This window comes from Scleropages formosus, chromosome 5 (assembly GCF_900964775.1).
Source record: "Scleropages formosus chromosome 5, fSclFor1.1, whole genome shotgun sequence".
Lineage (NCBI taxonomy): Eukaryota > Metazoa > Chordata > Actinopteri > Osteoglossiformes > Osteoglossidae > Scleropages > Scleropages formosus.
In genome coordinates this window covers 15339683-15356351 of record NC_041810.1, presented here as the reverse complement: position 1 = coordinate 15356351, position 16669 = coordinate 15339683, and the positions used below count along the sequence as shown (strand labels likewise).

The window sequence follows — 16669 nt, the reverse complement described above, 5'->3', positions numbered from 1 at the left end:
AGTGTTCATCTCACTGCAGTCCAACACGTTCCCTACCCTGATTATGTTTACAAGGGCATGAAATTGAATTTCCCCAAAGCTCTCTCCTCTCGTGTTCTTCCGTCGGACAAAACACCTTTTCTCCTGAAACACGGCTTACGTAACGTTCAAATTTGCGCTTCGGAAAGGTTCACGTTTAAATATGTGGAATGAAAATTCTTAAGACTGAATTAGAGAAAACTCTGAATCGGACTTATCCGCGAGGACCTGCACGTCTAGACGTGCAGTTTTTCAGATTCTTGTTAACGTCTGGGTCTGTATTGTAGAACTTTTCTCTTTGTCTGACACGTTACTGTGTGTTTGCTCATTATGTATCCAAGAGCCCCCCCCACACCCCCGACCACAACAGTTTCCATTACAGTTGACTTAGGAGTGATCTGCCCTAGTGAAACAGTGTAGGCTGTGGTAAATAAAACAGCTGGACAACTGAGCTGTGTGCCCCCCCATATGGGGTATGTGAAAATGGTACCTATGATTGCAGTCCTTATTAAACCACTTTCCCTTGCTGCCTTAAAGACAATGGGTGTGCATCATGGGCACAGTGGGGGTGGGGGGTGGGTCTAATGATAGGTTAATACTTTATTAATTCTGTTGTAAATTGCTCAAGGCTACCACAGCATACACGCAACAACATAGTGGCATTGACATTGACACAAGTGTGCAAATAAGTGAAAAGTAGCACAGACAGCTCAGTCCCACCCCAGTCCCACCTCAGCAGTGGGAGGGCTCATTTTCGATGCTAATGGCCTTTGGTAGGAATGACCTCGAGTGGCTCCTTGAAACAGCACAGCTGAACCAGTCTGTTGGTGAGGGTGTCCATCTCTTTAGGCAGGATGGTGTGTTGGAAGTGAGAGTGACTGTCCATGATGGACCAGAGTGTGTTTAGGGTCCTTTTCTGTGTGGCACTTTGTCCAGAGGGTCTGGCCTAACTCGTTGTGCTGAGTGAGCCTTCTTCATTAGTTCGAGTAGAAATGCCACTTGCCCAGCATACAGCTGCATGGAAGACTGCACCTGCTACAGGAGATCATCTGGTAGAGCATCTCCAGTAGTGACCTGCATACTGCAAAGGACCTGACCCTCCCCACAAAGTAAAGGCAACTTTGACTCTTCCAGTTTAGGGCCTCAGTGTTGCAGCGCCACTTTGACCTGCTCTGTAAGTGGACCTCCTCGTACTTGTATGTTCCCAAAACTTCAACAGTCTTGAATACATGTAACGCTTGGACCTCCTGAAATCCAGGGCCATTTCTTTCATCTTTTTTTTTTGCCTTGACAGTCCCTTCATGTGCCTGGGTGCTGATGTGAGTTATGTTTCAGTGGCATGTCTCACTCAAATTATGAGACTCTTTTGGGGTCTTCTTTATACAACTTGTGTTGTTCCTTTCATTATCTTTTGCTTATTTATTTAACACAAGGACTTATATATATATATATATATATATATATATATATATATATATAAAAATCAGGAAAAAAAATTTTAATGGATGCATTGCTTTGGAAGATTTGAGGGAAATAGAGCTTTTCTTAACCACCATTTCTGCATGAGCTTTAATTTTTAATATCTCATTATCAGCCGTTTTAGCTCAGCTTTGAATGATGGAGACCGGTTAACAAACACAGCTCTCAGTTCAACATGGAAGAGAAACAAAATCAGAAAAGAGCTCCTGCTCCTGAGCGGTGGCAGGAGTGGTGTGCGAGAGAGGCAGCGCTGCGAACAACCACGCATCGTCTCCGTTCCCCCCCTTCCTCGTTTCCTGCTTTTCTCTGCAGGCGACCTTTGCGGCGCTGACAGTTTGGTGAATTACTCCCAGCAGCCCAGTGTTAAATTAGCACAACCAGAGCACGGCGACCTGCACGCTGAGACTGCTGTGGTCCTGCAGCACCAGGGGGAACAAGACGTAAATCATCCTCATACACGTGCGCCCCACCCCTGTCCCCCAGGCTAGACATGGGGAGAGATGCGGGTCCGTGATCATCGTGGCAACCTTCTGCGGCATGAACCGCACCTCAGTCATGACAGATACCCCCTCCAGCCCAGCCCGGTCCTGCTAATAGACCCCTGTCAGAACTACAAATTAGCCCACGGCCGGTATGCCTCAGCGCTGCCAGCGATAGTTGACACACCCTGGCACTCCGTCACCACTCGAAGGTCAAAGTGCGCTCAGGCGGGGAGAAACATGAGTCCAGCTCACAAATTACTTTGGCTGCGTGTCCTGGACACTGTGAGGATACAGGCTGCAACTCTGAGAGTTTCCTCACTCCCTTCCTCTGGACACTGAACATAGAAATGCTCCCGTTTCAAAGGCTTTTTTCAACAAATTGGCGGTTGGAAACAATGGGGCTTACTAAAGCTTCCTCAGCCTTCCCTTCCCCTGTAAACTTTGGGGTGGGTCCACACCTCAGCTTCTCAGTGAACCCATTGCTCAGCCCTGAAAGCAGAGGGTGTGGTGTGAGGCAGAAGCCAAGTGCCAGTGTTGGTCAGTTGGAGTCGGGTGTTGAGCCACACATTCCTTCATTCGGACGTGTTTCGTTCGGCACGGCTCTGTCCTCTACAGTCATTGTATTTCAGGTGTATTATAACACTTTGTACCTGTGCCCAACCCAGTCAACACCTCTTTGTGACCAACTGGACAGAAGAATGAAAGCAGCATAACACACAAGTGTCCCACATCTCTGGGAACTGCTGCAGAAGACATGGAACCTCATACCCTGGTCAAACATACTCAACAAATTCCTTGTATTTCCCATGTGCTCTTAGGCTCATGACGCTCCTGTAATCTTCAGCACCCTCCCCTTGCCTTAACTACCTTGGGTAGAGATCTGCTCACTTCGGAGATGTATTTGCATGAAGTGACCCTCTTTGTCAGTGACTTAATTCTTTGGACTTTGAAAGCTGTTAATCTATGCATAAACGTTGAGTCCGTGGAGACAGGATCTGAGCTCAGGTCTTGTGACCCTCTTGCGTTCACCTTTGTTCTTTTTTTAGCTTTAACATCTGCTGTCCTCCATTTAACAACTGCACTTCTGTGCTACGGTCTACTTTTACCTGAAATGACTGAGTTCATTTCAAGTGTTTCTCCTCACACCGTGATCTGCATCAGTCAAGGACTTGTCAGCCTCACTTGATGTTGGCCTGTGGAAAACTTGACAGCAAAAGGTATCTGACAAAGTCTTCGTCTGCACTTCTCCCACCGCTGTGGCCACCTGCATCTGGGCTTTGGAGACTTGTTTCAAGAAATCTCCAGAGTGCCAGGGCTGTAAGCCCTGTGGGTGCTGTGCAGCTGGGAATACTAGGATTTGAAGTTCATCTGAGCTCACCCAGACCTTCCTACAGAGAATGTGCAAGTGCTGCAGTGTTCCTTTACGTAACAGGAAGACGTCACACCTTTGTTTGGATCCCAGAAACTTTTCTCTTTATTCTATCAGTGCTACGCCACTTGATTTACCCCTCCGGCCCAGTTGAGCCCTCTAATTGCACTTTGTGTCACTGTTAGGCTATAGTGTTTTAGTTTAAGTGCTCTGAACAAATTATGCTTCTACTTTTGACCGTTCCGCTCACAATAAACCCACTTACCTGGAACGAACATATGAATTTCATACTGAAGGAGCGGTTTTCAATAGACAGCTGTCAGTCTGCATGCAAACAGATCCTTTAATGACTAACAGATATTGGCTACATCTGTCCAGTATGTAGCTGGTTATTTATCCATTGATCTGACATTTTTCTCCAAAGTAACTTAGTCTTAAGCTACTCACAGTGATTTATTACAGCTGGATAATTTTTTCCTGGAGTAAAAGGTAAGTACCTTTGATTAAGAGTACTGCAGCAGGGGGTGGGATTTACCTCCTCCAAAATGGTTTAGGGCCATCACCTTACGTGTTAAGGACCCAGGTTCGAACCTCACTCCACATATAGTACCTTGATCAGGTTACTTACCTTAAATTACTCCAGTGAAATTTACCAAGCTGTATAAATTGTTAAAGCCCTATACGTAGGTTTGGAGAAAAGCATCAGCTATTTAAATAATGTTTAGTAATTGAGTACATTTGTGCTCAGATCTGACTTCTGTCTAACGTGTTACTCTTTGTCAGACACCCAGAATGTCGGACCTCTTATGATCTGACTTGTACCCCCGTTTACCCACAGGAGACAGAAGGGTCTCTGCCCAACCTGCTGGTGCTGTGTGGAGATCACGGTATGTCAGAGACTGGGAGCCACGGAGGCTCATCGGACCCCGAAGTCAGAACCCCGCTGGTGCTGATCAGTCCGGCTTTCAAAAGGAAAAGTGGGTTCATCTTTGTGTTCTTTATTCCATATTCATTTTCATGATTATTTCTGTCGTTATTTCTTGTATAAAATTTTTGTTGCTTGGTGTTTGGCAAAAAGCAGTTGTGGATCATTATTTGGGATTTCTTGTGAGTCGTTATGAACATCCTGTGTTGTATCTATGAAGACACAATGCAGCTCAAAGCTAACAAGAGGCTAGAAAAGGAAACGGTTTCTCCTCTTTTGTCTGATTTCTCTAACTGTACCATGTTTTTCGAAGATTTCTCCAGAGTTCATTCTGAGTTTAATGGAAAGGAAGGAAAGTTTTCTTTCTTTCATCGCCGTGGCGTTTGATGAGCGATCAGGCAAATGAGTTCGTCGTTGTTGTGGAGGAGGAGGCTTTATAATGATGGTGTTCACAGCACCGGTGTGTTGAGGGAGCATCAGTCCAACATCAGGCTTAAACTGAATCTCCCCCGCCTGGCTCAAACCAACAGTAGCTGAGTTTCAGATGCATCTACAGAGCATCACTGTAGACCAAAGATGGGAATCCAACCGGGACAGTGATGTCATTGTCACTGTCTGCAGTCAGGATAAGACCTGCTCTACAGTGCTTGGAGGGAAATGTCACCCCAGGCGGGGTTCTACACCCGAGGAGTTCAAAGCTCCTTCCTGCTGGAAGTCCGAGCCCTCGGTGATTCCAGGCTTCTTACATCGCTGCCTTCATCTTGAGAGCTTGATGTGTGCGAGGATGCAGCAGACATGCAAGTGCTACCAGGGATAATGACATCACCGCGGTGCATTTAATGACATTTTCGACAGCAATGGAAAAGTTTGGTGATGCAGGTTGATCTTACCAAAGGAGATTTATGGAGATCAACATTCGTCATCTGAAAGTGTCTGAATGAACTCTGTCATCGTGTAGAGTGCCCAATACATAGTAAAAACTTCTGCATAAGTCTTAAGTGTGAAATTGTAGATTCGGGCAACATCTCCATTCTTCTGTACCTCAGAGAGATTTCATTCTCTAATTATCTCTTCCTAGATGTCTGTCTCTTCCTTTGTGGCCCATCCCCCCATGATTTTTTTCTCTCTAGATGTTGCTTTCGTCCCTGCCTCCTTACTGTCACCACTTCTAACTACCCCTCTGCCTAATAACCCTTCTCCCTGTCCCACCCCCTCTCTCTCACTTCTCTCTGGCTCGTTTGTGCTTTTCGAGTTGTCCCAACTCTACCCGCTCCCTTTCTTCACGCTTGTTAAGATCACAAGAAGTGTTGCTGCTAATTATCACGCTGCGCCATCCACTTTGAAGCCATTAACCTGCGGAAGGCTCATCTTTGGGCAGTTTTGCTTCTCATCCCAGCAAGGTCCTAAACTTTCTAGTTATCCCTCTTTGCAGTGGTTCTACTTTTCAATGGATAAAGATATGATAAAGAACAGAATCATGGCGCATCGGGGGAGTGGCATCACACAGATAAGTATCACTGGGAGCTCCAGCACTGAAGCTGTTTGGATTCCTCACACATCTTTGCCCCTTCCAGACTAGATCTCCAAAAACACAGTGTTTGTGCTGTCAGTCCATGTCTCCATGGTAGAAGCTCTGCTTCTCGCTTACCTACCGACAGAACCCATGTTGACACTCCTCACTCTTCGCATTCATAGAGTCGGTTTAGAAAGTGACATTACCCAGGACCCCGTTGCTGTGCAACACCAAGTCCGAAAAGTCTCAGAACTCCAGCACATGTGATTCTGAGACTGACAGTGTAAGTGTTTTATGGCCTCTTGTTCCAGTGAGTTCCTGGAGCATGTTTTTCATGCCCCCCAGTGTTGCAGCTGCCCCCTACTATAATAGGTCTCGGTCTAGGTGCTAGAGTTGTCCTCTAGTCCAACGTGAGTTCTCATTAGCATCAGTCCCATCCAACAAAGGGAGCAGTGTCGCGGCTGTGTATGCCCAATAGATAAACTGTGACAATTGTTTCTTCTTCTGTCACTTCTATTTTAAAGATAGCTCTCGCTTTTTTAGAAGGATCAAATTATATGCACCGTGAGGCTTGGAAAATGCACCACACTGTGGTGTTGTGCCTGAGTACATATGGCCCACTGGGGTGTGTGGGAAAAGAGGAGTGACACTCTATTGCATGTGCCCTGCGTTGTATAAAAAACATGAAACATCTTCATATCTTCAGTGATTTAACTCACAAAGGCCCTTAAACACTACTCCCTCACTCTCCTGCACTCCAGGGAGGTTCAGCTGGGTGTTTCAGCACATCAGCCAGAAGATACTAAGGTTAAATGAACAGTTTGGTTTGATGGTGTTGATTTTGTCGCTGGTCCAAACTCAAGATGGCCAAATTTTTTGCAGAGGATTGGAGGAATGGGGCACTGACCAGCCCACCCTCACTCTTTGTGTCAACCTCACACAGCTGGCATGGAGAAACCAAGCACGGTGGAGCAGGTGGACCTGGCACCCACATTGGCCTTGGCTCTGGGTCTCCCCATCTCCCAGAACAGTGTGGGCATCCTCATCCCGCCCGTCTTTCAGGAGACGTCCCTACGCGAACAGCTCCGCTTCCTGCATCTCAACGGCTTCCAGCTCAGCTGCCTGCTCAAGGACAGCATGGCAGGATATGAGAAGGGTGAGTCGTGACTCCCAAAACCCTTTCTCCTTACATCCCAGGTCTCCTATACTTTTTTTTGAGGCTATGGTTGATGTTGGTACTTGGGATTTGAGCCCGTGGTTTAGGTGTAAATTGTAACAGAGGACTTGACCCAGCACATGACACATGTGCAAGCGCTGTTGGCCAGTATTTGTTTAGTAATTTACATACCACACAGTGATCAAAGAATCCCATAAATACTTAGTCTTCTTGTCTTTTCTTCCTGTCCTCCTCTAAGCAGGAGACCCCAGCAGTGTGCTAAAAGTGCCCATTCTTTTTGATTCCACTGCAGGTATCACATGATCCAAACTTTGCCAGCAGTTCAGGGCGTGAACCTCGCTTACATGTGCAAAAACTGCCTTTCAAGCAGAGCTTGTTGCATGCCACATCCACGGATGGTGCTGTCTTGAGCCTGAACGGTTGACACTCCCCCCAGGCAGCCGGTTGTGGCAGGATCTGAAGTGACGTGTCATACCTCTTCCTGTGATCGTCAACAAGCCTAGCAGACCCCCATTCGCAGACATCCTGCACCCCCTGCCTACGCTTTCCTCCCTGCCAGCTCTTAGAATATGCAATTGACACTGCTCTCATCCCAACTTACAGAAGAGAATGCAGAAAGAGCATTCATTAACATACTTATGATTTTCTGGGAATTTCGACTGGTTTTATACACAGTGGAATTGCTCCAGTTTCACTTTTGCATATGCATGGATATTTATTTATTTTATTTTTTTTTCCCACTGAAGCAATTACAATCAACATGTGAAATACTGCCAGTTAACCTTTGGGGGCTGGAATTTGAACTGGAGCTTTTGTCAAACTCTTGGCTCCTTAATCTGCTGATATACACTTGTCACTGTGGGTGGTCCACAGAGATCTTCCCTACACATACACCTCCCAGCATCCTCAGTGGTTTCAATGAGTACCCCTTTTTGGCAGCATGTGTCCTGCCACTACGGCAAACATGGGACATGTGAACCCTAGAAAGGCTGCGCTAATGTGTTCCCACAGTGAGGGGAAAGAAGGTTGTCCCCGGGCAGGTTACATGGCTCTGCAGAAACAGCTTGCTTCACGTGCTTTATGTATATTTTATTTATTTATTTTTTTTAAATTTCTTGCAGGCCTAATTGCCTTTACAGAAAGGTGCTTCATCATAGAGCTGGTCTCAACCAAAAAAAAAAAAAAAAGCCAAATGGCACTACGGTCAGTGTTTCACTCCGGACCGTACGTTTTTAGCGCAAGAAGTGAAAGCCTATCAAGCAATTAAGTAACACACCACACCATTTTTTGACAGCTCAGGGATTATATGAGGAAACCCAGGTGCTGTAAGTGGACTAGAACTGCTGTTGATCAAATTGACCTGTTCTCCCCCCAACCCCCAGCGTCAGACCGTTCTCCGATTAGTGTGCAACGACGTACCACTCAATGATTAATGTTCATTACTCTGAGGAAATGCTTGGTAATTAATCAAAGATCTGCTGCTCCTTAAAGAGCCGTTCTGATCACAGTTGGATTGCAGCAGTCGTACCCTCTAACTCGCACTGGGCTTAATTTACCGGACTTCTCCCAAAAAATATATTTGACCGCAGCCTTCTTGCTGCTTTGTTTTAGCACACCGCTGTTACTGTGGCAACCACTCCGGTGTTGAAAGCGCCGCGACTGCATCAAGTAACTTTGCTGTCGCTGGGCAACAAAAATAGAATTTTTTTTTTTCTTTAAAAAAAAAAAGGAAGAAAAGCAGAATTTTGTCATTCTTTATAGCTGCAGAAAGGCTTTTCAAAAGTGGTTTTGTATGCATCTCACTGTTCTTTAAGATGGTGCAAATCATTGCATCTATAACCCAATGCAAATCTGGACCAGATCTGTCCCGTGACTCCAGTTTGACTCGTTGAACTCAGTGAAGTGTGTTGTCAAGCAGTGTCGTCACTTGCGGTATAAATCTTGCAGTTTTGAATCCGGCTTCTGTTTTCGAATATAATATTTGATTCCCTTTGTCAGCAAAGTCTCTGGATCAGACTAGAAAGGGGAAACAAAAAGTCAAATATTGTGCTTCCCACTAACAAGGGATTTGCAGCCTCCAGCTGCGCAGAAGCATCTTGGCAAGACCATCGTATTCTTTCTACCCTTTTTGCCTTAACATAAGACAGCAGGAGCTCCCAGCATGCCCTGCATTTGTTCGCTAACTGGCTTCTAAGCTTTATCTTATTAAATTTTCTTAATATACAAAACAGTAACTTCAGTGCACCGACGCTTGTTACAGCTGGAGTTATGAATTTTCAGAGAGTTTTCGGTTTATTTTTAATTGCATTTCCTTATCTATTCTCAAAAAATTATTTTTTTTTGAGGACTGAACTCTACTCTCCAAGCGAATAAATGGCAGTAAAGAACACCCAAGGAGAACAAAATTACCTTAATTCAATTCACTTTCACAGTGTTTACAGTTTGTGTCAGATTTTTTTTTTTTCTCCCCCCATCAATGAAGAATATTTGTTTGTGGAGTTGACATTTTTTTTATTTTCTGACTTTTAAAATTAGTATTGTAATATAGTTCAAATGTCATTCGGCATGTAATTTTTTTTAAAAATTTGTCTTATTTATCATAGCTGTATCTGAGTCCCCCCCCCAAGCTTAGCCCATAAATAAATCAAGGGACATATTTTATTAAACTTTTGCTGCTGGTGACTTTGGAGTTATGAACAAAGAGTTACAAACTAACTTCTGGCCTCAGTTCTCTTTGTATGTAACTTGAGAAACCAGTGTATAACGAACTCAGATAATAACCATGATTATTTTTCTTGTCACATGCATTTGCATATCCTAAGACGAAAGAGGCCAAAGTTTTCCGTTTTAACTTTGTGAGCTTGGAGTCACAGTGATGCTTAGCATGCTGTTGCAGAGCTGCAGTTTCGGGTTGTGCCTTCCTGTGAGGAGGACACGTGGACAAGTTGGAAAGCTTTCTGCAAATTTGCAGCACCTTCCCTGTCATCCCAGCTCTTTTGCTTTCAGACATGCTGTGATAAATGCATCTGAGAAGGTTGCCCCATCCTGAACACATCAAGTAGCCCCTAACTGTTTTCTGTAAACTCTTTGTTTGCCTATGTATATCAAAGCAGTGAAACTTGAGCTGCTGCAATGTTTTAGCAACATCATGCAAATATTAAGTGCTGGATAGGAAGCACTAACATTAACATATGGGCACAATCGAATGTTTCAGTGATCAGTGGCTAACTTTATTCTGTATTTATCATATTTTTGCACTGTCTGTCTAACTGGTGGTAATCAGTTATTGCGCTGGATGGAAGCCAGCGTTTTTAAAAAAAAAAAAAAAAAAAAAAAACAAAAGTGAAGATTTTTTCTTTCTAAAAAGTGAAAACATAGGAAGTGCCCCCAAATCTGGAACACAAACTGATTGAAGGGGCTTTAAGAAGCCTTTGAAGATCTGATTCATACGTAATTGCGTTAAAACCGTTAATGGGAAAGACACAAATGTGAGAGATTCCAGGTAGATGCTAAAGTTTCTTAACAGCTCTCTGTAGTCTTGAGTTTCTTTGTGGTGCAGATCCACTGTCCATGGTGCTGAGCCCCAGCTGTTTTTGTGGACCACTGTCCATGGTCCTGAGCCTCCACTCTAGTTTTCACTGTTGTCTTCAGAACCGTAGCTCCCTTTGTTGGAGATGCTGATGTAAAAGACGGCAGGCGGTCTCGCCTTGTACGACTCCAACACGACACCTTCTGTAGCACAACTGCATATTAATTGATTTAGCAGCGTTTCTCCCCATTTTGCATTTATTTGTCTGAGCAGACGGATAAGTGAGCAGCTGACAGCTTTTTCCATAGCAGTTGAAAAACAAGCTGTTCTCCTGTTCACTGGTGAGCTCATCAGAAGCTGTGGCAGCCACAGGATGTTGTCGTGTTGCGAATATGCCGAAACAGCAGCCTGTTTCTCCTCACTTTTTCTGTTCTCCATGATGCTGAAAGACTGCTCCAGCAGCTGAGTGTCGTCTTCCACATGTGGAAATGAAAACTGCTTCTTCAAGATTGGACAAGAAATTATTTGTGAATCCCTGTAGTGATCTCTGAGATGAAGCACCTGTCTTCCTCCAGGCGAGAAACAAGGCCCTCATGGTCGAGGGGCCCAGTAGGAGACATGAAGCATCTGCTCCTTGCCGTTTTGGCTACATCCGCAGGACTGAACTGTCAGGCTCCGCAGAATAAAAAAGGGTACACACTTCACTGTTCCCTGCATCACCACAGTCATATACAGTTGAGTCTGGACTTATTCGATGAGCAGTGGGTGTTATGGGGTGGGGCAGTGGAGGCTGACACATTGTAGAAAGCCGAAAAAAGCATATAGTGGTGTAAAACATGAATCTTTTGACATATGGTTTGAACATGTTTCTGAAAATGCATTAAAATTATTAAAATAAGAAATAAACATACCCCAAAATGCACTAAATATATATTTTTGTATATAATAGTGATACATAGACCTATGATAAATATCTGGAGGTATTTTGAAATGGGGTTTATGTTGCTCAGTCTCAATAGTGTGGGCAGTGAGTGTGCGGTGGGCTCAGAAGAAAACTCATTTTTTTGGCATATGTTTCTTTGCTTTAAAAAAAAAAAAAAAAGTGGGTTTCATCTGCATAAAGCTGAGACCACGTAAGTCAAATGCTCGTCGGAAGCGGAAGATTTTATGGTAAGCATAAAACTTGATTTGTTGCTAGTATTCATTATCTTTGTCTGTACCAGCATGACTATGCAAATGTGTTTTTAATGGCTGCTTTACAGAGATTTTCTGGCAGGTGATCTGAACATGTATCATGTGAACAATTCTAAATGACTCTTACACCAAAAACAAGGACCTTAAACACTAAACCTTAAACGGGTATACGACTTGCCCATTTAACTTCCTGTCCGACAGAGATGTGAGTTTCTCTTCTTCCATCTCCTCCCTAAATGATGTCGAGTTTATTTCAGAGTAAGAGGACAGTGGCTTCTTTGGTTAATTTACCGGCTGTGTCTGCGAGGCAATTGGTTCATTGTCCCCTGGAAATGATCTGCATGATTTAGTGCGGTGACCTGAGTGCGCCTTTCCCCAGATAAATTACAGGGAAACACAGCTTATCAGGGCCACCTGCAGTACATCGAATTCAGACGTCGCCCACGAACTGAACTGCCATTTATCCAGAGACCGTAATGATTGCTAAAGTCTGAAAGGTTTTAATTAGCCTCCATTTCTTTCTGCTTCTGTGTGGTTGGTCCCTGATTACATTGATTTCCCTCCTCAGTAACAGCAGTAAATATTTCGCCTTAGGAGGGAGATTCAACAGCTGGTCTGAACTGTAAGACCGGTGTCATTCTGCCCTGCAGTGGCTCCATTTGCCACGGTTTTCTCAGTTTGGCCCGATGTTCTCCAGGAAAACACCCTGCAGCTGTTGTCTAACAGTGCATGCTATGTCCACTGTGGCCAGCTCTGTGCAATACAGAAGCCAGACACTGAAGATTTGCCACAAAAATTAGGTTTTTATTGACACCACAAACCAACAGAACTAGGGATGTGGCCCCTTTAAGGCAGAACTAAAGAGCATTTCTGCTTGGCTCCAAAACCAACAATAGAAAAGTCCATGAATAAATCAAAAAAAAAAAAAAAAAAATCACAGCACAAACCATCAGCTACCTACAAAGAGGTTTCTTCTTCAATCCGGCTTCTTTCTCTCCAGCTCGCTTTGAAGACCTTGGACCAACTGTCTTAAATGACCATATTCATTGTCTCCTGGTAGTCATTATGCTGGCTTGACAGGAGCAACGGTGAAGAGCTGTCCGTCACAATTTCGTCTGGGGTTATCAGGAAGCATAATGGTTAGAGGTGCCACCTTGCATTCAAATGCCCTGGGTTCAAATCCCACCTCCTGCTATATTACCGTTGAACCGATACAGCTGTATCAATGGACAGGTAACTGTGAATCGCTATCAGCTGAATGAATAAAGGTAAATGTAATCTGGCCGGTCTTCAGTTAGAGCTTCATCTGTAGCCAGTGGCGCTCACCAGTTTCCTCTTTCTGTGTGTGAGTTGTGTTTATCAGGGAAGACTAGGATTTTGAATACAATTGAAAAGTTTCTGTGTTTTAAGTTGGGGTATGTTTTAGTAAGTTTAAGAAAATTTTAGTGCAGAAGAAGAGTTTCAACATGCAGGTGTACACCTACATGGCAGAAACTATACAGAGTAGTGCAAGCAAGGCAACAAGCAAATGTCCTGCACCTCTGGGAACTGCTGCAGAAGAGCTGGGATGACATGTTCCTCATCAAACTTGTTCATCAAATGCAGACAAAAACTAGTTTCCAGCAAGTGTGCCCACACTTTTGACTGGTTTCGTATGTTGTTTTTGTTGTTGTTTTGTCAGTTTCTGCCTTGTAATATATTCATATATTCTGCCTGTCAGTCACATCCAGAAGGCTCTGGCATCCAGGTCCTGGATCTCTGTTTTCACCTCTTTACACGGATTGTTTGGATCACGCTTCCCGAATTGTTCACCACTGCAATATCCTCTTATTCCTGCAGCTAATAACTTTGTACCCTCGAGCATAAAATCACAGAAAGTGTGGAACAAGCAGCTTACTTCCCACTACCTTGTTATGTTGAAACCTGCAAAATGTGCCCAGGTCCTGTACCATTTCCCTGCAGTCCCATTGCCACTGGCATTCATACTTCTCAGCAGAGTTCAGTGCCTCGTTTAATTACATTTACGTTTATTCATTTAGCAGACACTTTTCTCCAAAGCGACGTACATCTCAGCGAAAATACAATTTGTGCATTACATTAAGAGAAAGAGACCTGGCTGCAGACAGGTGATTCTTAAGTAAACCTCGTTTGTTACCTTCCGCTTGATGCACCGATGTTCATCGCTTGAGTAGGTGCATAAAACGCAGGATAGATAAATCCATTACTGTAATTACTGTCATTATTGATATTTTATCACAGAAACAAAAAGCCTTCAAGACTACATATAGACTGGAAATGAAATGGGAAGTATTTGAGTTTATTTGTGCTTATATGATGCACTTGTATGTATTGCACATTGATGGCTATGGAATATACTACATTTGTGCACCCTATAGACATAAACACCCAATAAACATAGCTGTATTTAATATTTAAGCTGAAATATTAATGTGAAGTCTGTTATTGAGAACAGTGCCATTGTTGAAACCCACCATGAGCAATAAGCTGGGAGTGGAGAACAGGTTGTGCCGTTTACGGTGAAGAGTTGAAGGAATCGGGCAACACACGGCTTTTGTGTCTCTGCACTGCTGAGTCAGGGAAATGAGAGCAACAACAGGAGGTCAGAGGCAGAGTCAACGGTCAAATGGCTATTTCACTTGTGACAGTGGCTCCTTGGTGCTGTCCTCCCCAGCACTGTTTACATTTATTTACATTTACATTTATTTACCTAGCAGACACTTTTCTCCAAAGCGACTTCCAATGAACTCTGTGTAGTGTTATCAGCTCACGCACCTTATCACCAAGGTGACTTACACTGCTAGATACACTACTTACACCGAGTCACTCATCCATACATCACTGTTCTTGGGAAGTGTCCATGCCCCCCCCCCCCAGATGGCCTTTTGTGAATATGTTGAAGCAGATACATCTGTGTGTTTTATTTTGTATGTTTCGTAGGTGTCTAAAATAGGCACATAAATGCTACAGGTTTATTCTAATGGCCATGGCCTCAAGTGCTTGTTGGAATATAATATAATAGTGTTACAGTCTCCCACTCATCCATCCACCCCACTGGTGACCCTACGCATCAACCCCACCCACAGTCACGGTGGCAAGAAGTTTCTAAGATTTTGCTGTCAGCGTCCAACAAGTTGCATCTAACCCTGTTCTCCTCTCGACCCCACAGAGGAAGGCTATGAACAGTTTCGTGTGGCAGAGAAGTCCCACGGCAACTGGATGAAGCTGTACCTGGAAGGGAATGCCTCGGAGGTGCTGAGCAATATGGGGAAGAAGGTCCTGAAGCAGTATCTGGATGCCCTGAAAGCCATGAGCTCAGCCCTCAGCAGACAGCTGGGGAAGTACGACATGTACTCCATGGTGGTGGGGATGATCCTCATCTTCCAGGTCAGTACGTCAGAGCACTGCTCTGACCTTTACTGTAACAACCGGTTTCTATGTCTGTGGCTGTGGCGACAGGCTCAGAGACCAGTGTCAGTTCAGAGCTATGATCAGGCTAATATTTCATCTTCGGATGCGGTCTTTGGCTGTGGTCATCTTGGTTTACAGCAGTGCAAAAACATCATAGTTGTGTTTTGTACTCAAATATAGAGCAGGTTTTTCCAGGTTTTTGACAGGCAAGACCATATATTTTGAATATTTGATCTGTCAACAATAAAAATTTTAGAACTCTCTTTTTTTTTGTTTTATGGGAAACAGTTTCCAGGAAGATGAGCCCATTGATACTGGCTGTTCTGTTAAGTATCATGATGAAAATGCTGTTTATCCTTGTAGAAGTAGTGCTTTTTCCATATCTGTCTTTCTGTGGATTAACAAATTGGTAATTTTCAAAAAACAACTTGTAATGAATGATTTAAAGACAAAATGTTCAACTTTGCTAAAATCCTTTCCAAATGTAAATGAGCGTACGATGGTGGAAGTGAAATGAGTTACCTCTTCCTCCTCTATGAGATGTCAGTTTCTAAAAGGCTGCTCAAAAGCAATTCTTTTCTCCAGCTCATCAAAGGTTTTGTGGTCCGCTTGGGGAATTGGCGCTGTGCTGTGAAGGGAGGTTATGTGCCGGCTTTATAAACCCGTGGGGCTTTCCACACTGTTAGCCTTACTGATTCCTGTTCACTGGTGTGAAGTCTCAGCCCATTGTTTTTGGGTTCCATGCAAGTTCCTCGCCTTGCATTCTCGTCTCTTTTAATGTAGCAAGTTTCCAGGGCAACTGGCAGCAAGTGCGACAGTTAAAGGAAGTGTGTATGTGGATATTTGTGTGATGGTGCCTATGAACAACTCTCCCAATTATTTCACAGGACAGAAAATGGAGTGTTGTAGTTTTGATGTAGTGTAGCCGTGATTTACAGTGACGAGCTGCTGTATACCCACAAAAGTCTAAAACATGGAAGGGATTGGTTCGGTGAGACTTTCAATCGGGACGTTATTAACAGTTTTTAGAATACATTTACAGACCTGAACAGGGAGGACAGCCATACCTCCAGCTAGGATGAGAGTCTCTCCACCACACTTTTGTTGGCTCTTTGGATTGTCTTTTCTGTGAATTGTCTTCATAATCTCGTAATTTCCTTTATGTTTTTTCTTGCCGATACTCCTGATGTCATTCTAGCTGAGATCACCGCCGGTCCTGTTCTCCGCACTGCATTCCTTGCGTTGGGTAATCATTCACTTTGTGGTTTATAGTGCTCAGATCCAGGAGCTGGGAAGGAGCGTTGCTGCACTCTGACTCGACATTCCTGCAGGTGTCCAGCTCATCGAGGAGCTCCCACAATGCAGGTCCCTCACACCTAACCCAGGATACAGGAGAAATCAAGAATTCGTAGTGTTAATGTTTACAATGCCTTCCGCATCTTTGGCGTTGGGTCTGTCCAGGATGGAGAATACCCCTCCTTATAAAATACAAGACCATGAATAAGTACCAGAGTGAAGAACACAGAGAAATCCAGCTTATTTCACGTGTGTGCA

At 44.1% G+C, this 16669-nt stretch overlaps 1 protein-coding gene across 4 annotated transcripts in view; it reads left to right on the top strand.

The window, feature by feature from the left end:
• pigg (phosphatidylinositol glycan anchor biosynthesis class G (EMM blood group)) overlaps positions 1-16669 on the top strand; it is a 76695-nt gene that overhangs the window by 22340 nt on the left and 37686 nt on the right. For 3 of the 4 annotated variants that reach the window (XM_029251910.1, XM_029251909.1, XM_018759686.2), the window contains 3 exons: positions 4187-4325; positions 6730-6942; positions 14874-15091. In XM_029251910.1, coding sequence (XP_029107743.1) covers positions 4187-4325; positions 6730-6942; positions 14874-15091 — 570 coding nt within the window. Of the gene's footprint in view, positions 1-4186; positions 4326-6729; positions 6943-7255; positions 7515-14873; positions 15092-16669 lie in introns of those variants that run through there. The other variant, XM_018759687.2, reaches the window with a different exon arrangement.